Source organism: Mesitornis unicolor, unplaced genomic scaffold (genome assembly GCF_000695765.1).
Source record: "Mesitornis unicolor isolate BGI_N332 unplaced genomic scaffold, ASM69576v1 scaffold11890, whole genome shotgun sequence".
NCBI classification, from domain to species: domain Eukaryota; kingdom Metazoa; phylum Chordata; class Aves; order Mesitornithiformes; family Mesitornithidae; genus Mesitornis; species Mesitornis unicolor.
The window spans coordinates 1-5,475 of NW_010158997.1; the positions used below are offsets into that span (position 1 = coordinate 1).

The 5,475-nt window shown below is 50.9% G+C and overlaps 1 protein-coding gene across 1 annotated transcript; it reads left to right on the forward strand.

The window, feature by feature from the left end:
- Positions 1-348: 348 nt before the first annotated feature.
- On the forward strand, positions 349-5,132 carry LOC104535699 (scavenger receptor cysteine-rich domain-containing group B protein-like; the record flags this gene model as incomplete). The annotated part of the gene is made up of 6 exons (XM_010185283.1): positions 349-375; positions 1,485-1,814; positions 2,224-2,553; positions 2,961-3,290; positions 3,836-4,165; positions 5,098-5,132. Coding segments are annotated over 6 exons (1,382 nt in total), but the record flags the coding sequence as incomplete, so codon positions are not given.
- Positions 5,133-5,475: the final 343 nt, after the last annotated feature.

Genomic DNA, 5,475 nt, shown 5'->3' on the forward strand with positions numbered 1-5,475 from the left:
CTCCCCTCCCCTCCCCCTCATCCAATCTCTCTGGGCATTGACTTTCAAGTGCCTGAATCCAGACTAATCAAACTGCTTTGTTATGGTATTTTGACCTTATCTACCTTTTTTTCCCAGTAGTGTTGTTTTTTTAATTACTTTTTTAGGTTTTCTCTCCTTATCTGATCTGTCAAGAGGGTCCCATGGACATGCTCTAGGAAAGGCAAAACCCATTGACAGCTGGGTTTGGGAGATGGGCAGCCAATGATGGGCTACAGGTCTCTTGCCTGGTGTTTTGCTGTCCCAGATCTCCACACTCTGCAGAGCTCATGAGACTTGGACTAACATCCTGTGTTTCTTCTCTTTCAGCTTCCCTTGCAGGAGTCCCGCTGGCAGGTCAGTATTTGTAATAGAGAGTAGAGCATGAGTTCAACACACACAGCTATCACACAATGTCATGCAGAATGATGCTGTGCCTGATATGGAGCTTTCAATATGCTGTTCAGGGTCAAGAGACTTTGGTCTGAAACCTGGTTCTGTGGCCAATGATCTCTCTGTAACTCACATTCTCCTGATCAGCTGATGGAGAAGACCCAACTCTACCTCCTGTGTGCCCTGTGAGGTGCAGCTGGTAACCGCTTGGATATGTCTGGGTGAAAGCAGCAGGACTGACCCCGAACATTGACAAAACAGCTGCTCATTTTAGCAAAGTTAAACCAGAAGCTGGGATATCCTCAATGCTGGGGTCTGATCTCCATGAGGTGGAGGAATGTCTCCTTGGGCTCATGAGCCGATGTGGAGGCGCTTCAGAGTTTCAGAACTTGGCACTTTTCAGTCTCTGAATTTCTCCTACTGCTGCATCCCAGATCCATGCAAAGGGACAAGAGTATCCAGAGAGACTTGGTTCTAAGTATTAGGGTGGAAAACAGTGTTATGAGTGAAGGTTGGGCATCCGGAGCTGGTTTTGAGAAGGATTGTGTGCCCTGGTGTGTTCAACAGCTGGAACAGGACCAAGTAATTAAGAAGGTCCTTTCCATTCCCGAGTGCTGACTGTCTGTAGGTCCACAACAGCACTCAGCAATCACTGCCAATAGCTGAGCAAACCCAACTGTTCCCCTGGGGAATAGGTACAAGTGTCTCAATTCTCTCCATCCTGCTTCCAGTCCTTGTAGCAGCATTTGCTGGGAGTCACTGGCCTTAATAATAGAGAAACTTACCCAGAACCTGGATGCTGGAGTGGGTTTGGGAGGAGCTACACCTTTCCCTTTACAGTTGAAAATGCACCCTGTGATTTGTACCTCAAAACCAATTTATGGTCTCAAAAACACCTGCAGCTTTTGGCCGTTCCCAGCTCAAAATCTGATTCTCAAGCATGAAAGATTTGGGATGCTAGAATAGCCTGGGCTTTTGTTCCTCGTGGGTTGGCAATACAGACAGCCTCAATGGGGAGGGAGAGGCTTCCTTCTCATTCTCTGCCTTCTCCCTGGGTTGTCTGTTCTCTCCAGAAGATGAAGATGCAACCAAAGTTGAGATCCGCCTCGTTGGTGGCCCCAGCCGCTGCTCTGGGAGAGTTGAGGTGCTTTACAAGGACTCCTGGGGGACCATCTGTGATGACCAGTGGGATTTACGGGAGGCGAAGGTTGTGTGCAGGCAGCTGGGCTGTGGGACGGCGGTGTCAGCTCCTCGAGAGTCTAAATATGGGGAAGGGAAAGATCAAATCTGGCTGAGTGACGTGAACTGCAAAGGGACAGAAGCGTCCCTTGCCGAATGCGAGGCGAAGCCGTGGGGAGACAACGTCTGCAACCATGTGGAAGATGCCAGTGTGGAGTGCTCAGGTAACCCCCAGGTCTTTCCTACTTTGTGCCACATTCGTTCTTCTGCTTCAAATAATCCAGAATGCAATTTCTGACCCACCGATTTAGGAGATCAGGGATAAAAAATGACTTTATTGAGCTCCAGCTTCCCACCCAACTTGACCCAAAGAAGTTGCATCCCAACTCCTGGACCTGGAACAACCTGCAAAGCTGGGACACAGATACTCCCCTCACTCCCCTGGCAGCCTCCATCCTGATATTATTTTACCTTCAGGTCTTCTTCTCAAGGCAGAAGCTAGGAAGTGAGTCTTTTACAGGTTTTTGGGATTAGCAGGGACAGTTTGGTGCATCATGGGAGATTCTGCTTTCTCTAGGTGATCAGGGGCTCAGAGACTTGTTCTAAACCTTCTCCCTCATTTGTTTTTGACAGAAACAGACATAACTGAGCCAGGACCAGTCCGGCTGGTGGGAGGCCCCAACCGATGTGCTGGGAGGGTCGAGGTGCTTCATGAAGAGCAGTGGGGCAGCGTGTGTCACGATGATTGGGATCTAAATGATGCCCAAGTCTTGTGCAAGCAACTAGGCTGTGGGGATGCGGTGCTGGCCCCCATTGGAGCCAAATTTGGCCAAGGATCTGAAACTATCTGGCTGGATGACGTGAACTGCACAGGGGTGGAAGCTGCTCTCTCTGAGTGCTCGGCGAGGCCATGGGGGGACCACAATTGTTACCACGGGGAAGATGCCAGTGCAATTTGTTCAGGTAATCCTTCCATTCTTCTGCTTTTGCCAGCCTCATGTTAGAGTGTCCTCACAGTCAACACGGGGACACCCTTGGACAAGAACTAGGGCTTCCTATGCAGCACTCCCTGCTGACTTGATGCTAACCTAATAGTCCTGCTGGTGGCCTGAGGTCCTTAAATCATGGAAGAGGGCTTCAGTCTGGCAGTTTCTTTCCTCCCTGCTGACTGGGTTTGTCTGTGGCCATTTTTCTTCAGATCAGGTTTGAGGTTATGACTGTCATTGTGCTTCTTGCTTGGGCATGTCATATGTGGAGTAAACCATGGAGGAGAGGCCACTCTGTGGAGGGCAGGGTGGGGACACTCCAGAAAGAGGGACGACACACAGCGATGCACAATCTGGCCATGTCCTCTCTGGATGTGTCTGCAGACTCGGGGATCACCGTCTCAACTTCAGTCCGCCTTGTGGGTGGCCCCAACCGCTGCTCTGGGAGAGTTGAGGTGCTTCACAACGGCATCTGGGGGACCATCTGTGATGACCAGTGGGATTTACAGGAGGCAAAGGTTGTGTGCAGGCAGCTGGGCTGTGGGAATGCTGTATCAGCCCCTCCAGAGTCAAAATACGGAGAAGGGAAAGGCCAGATCTGGCTGAGTGACGTGAACTGCACGGGGACAGAAGCGTCCCTTGCCGAATGTGAGGCGAAGCCGTGGGGTCACAACATCTGCAACCATGTGGAAGATGCCAGTGTGGAATGTTCAGGTAAACCCTCTCCATGCCCCATCCTGCACGTGCTGGGCAGTAGAATGGGCAGATCCCACCATGCACATGCCCCCTGCTTAGATTAGGGCTTGTCCTGAGACCCAGTGCAGCTCTGTGGATGTCTGCTGGGGGGAACTAAAGGGGGATGCAGCTGATTAACTGGGTGCAGTGCTTGCACAATGGCCCAGTGGGGACACCTGGATGTAGCTGACCCAAGGTCAGCATTAAATCCTCTCCTGCTGGAGACTGCTCTGATCCCTTGTCCCATCTTGGCTGTAGAGTGATTGTCATCAGCAGACTCCTTGAAGCAAACACACAGTAGAGCCTGTAGTCACCCATGAAGATGAGGAAAGCTTCCTCCTGCTCTTTTTCAAACCCCCTCTCACTGTCTTTTCTGTCTTCCTCCCAATCTCAGCAAAGCCTAGTCTTTGCCATATCTCTGGTATGCTCAGAGACACCAGAGTTTCTGCAGAGAAGGAGGTCTTTCTACAGGTGGTGGGGTGTGTAGGACACTCTCTTAACATATATTTTCTGGAAATATATAGAGGTGGACATTCCTGAGGAGGGGCCAGTCCGGCTCGTAGATGGCCCGAACAAGTGTGCTGGGAGAGTGGAGGTGCTCCACGAGAACCGGTGGGGCAGTGTGTGTGATGACAACTGGGACATGAAGGATGCCAAGGTGGTGTGCAAGCAGGTGGGCTGTGGGTCACCATTGTCGGCTCTGGGAGGTGCCCGCTATGGGCGAGGGTCAGACATCATCTGGCTGGACGATGTTGAATGCAATGGGACAGAAGACAGCATCTTTGACTGTCAGGCCAGGCCATGGGGTGAACACAACTGCTATCACGGAGAGGACGCAGATGTTGTTTGTGCAGGTAACTATCCATCACCCTGGTGGCATCTGAAGTGATGTGGGGACAGGGTCAAGCACTTCTAGCAGAGCCAGGGGACAAAAGAAGAATCACAAGACACAAAAGCTTCACCAAGCTCAGGATAGTGCTGGTGGAGGCTTGGAAATGGATACAAGAGAGATCCATAAGGAACATACAGCACCAGGTGAGGGTGGGTGTGGTGGAATCAGCTGGTGGGAGCAGGGCATCTTCAGACCAGAGGCAAAGACACCAGTGACAGCCTGACTATGGGATGGATCCTGCCAGGGGAATACTGATGAAGGAGTTTTGTATAGTGCAAGGCTCCTAAAGGGAAAAAAAGAGGGAAAAGAGGGTAATTTCTGGGGCAGGAGGTAATGATGAGCATCCATAGAGGCAAGGGGGGGGACAGCTGGAGCTGTGTCTAGGGAGAGATGTCTCTGTATCAGGACATCATCAATACTCAATAGCATCAATACTCAATAGATGTCTGAGTTGGACTCTCTAAATCTCTCGGGAACTGAGTTCCTGACTTCTTAGGCTCTATTTCTCGGGAAAGAATCTTGGACAGGCCCTATATGGGTGAAGGGTGGGATCTCTGGGGATCTTTGGTTTCATTATGGAGGAGTAGGGCTGTAGGGACTTGGCTATCACCTGGATGCTGCACAGGGTCATGCTGTCAGGACCATGTGCTGCAGTCCTCTGGATCAAGCAGTGCGTTATGCTTCAGGGTCAGAGCCTTCTCTTCATGCAGCCCTGTCCTGGCTTCAAAAGCTCAGGTGCTTGGTTCCTGATGGCCCCAAATATATGAGTATAACCCAACCCAGAGAACTTCCTTGGGAAAGGTGCAGAGCCCTTGTCACTTCTGGCAGGGAATTCTTGTGTCATAGAGTTGCTAGAAGCAGAGTTTGCTTTACCTCATTCCCTTTTCTCTGCAGTTAACAAGAACCTGGAGGAACCAGAAGCACCATGAGTGCCAGACTGACCCCACTGGACCATGCTCATCTTGCTGCAGGAAGATGGGCCAGCAAGATTCAGCTGGGAAGGCAAAGGGCAGGGATGTTGCAGAACCATCAGTGTGCCATAATGGGATCCAGGGTTTGGCAAAACCATTCTCTTTCCTCCTTTGAAGGACCTATGAACTTGGTTGTAACTGCACTGGTGAAAACCCCACCTCAACACACTGCTCCCACTGCAAAGCAAACATCACAAAGAATCAATAAAGTTGCCCTAAACCTGAACATCTGGCTGGCTCATGGACCTCTGCTGCCTGAGCGCACCTCTGGCAGGGAGCTGTTGGTCTAACATGATGGATA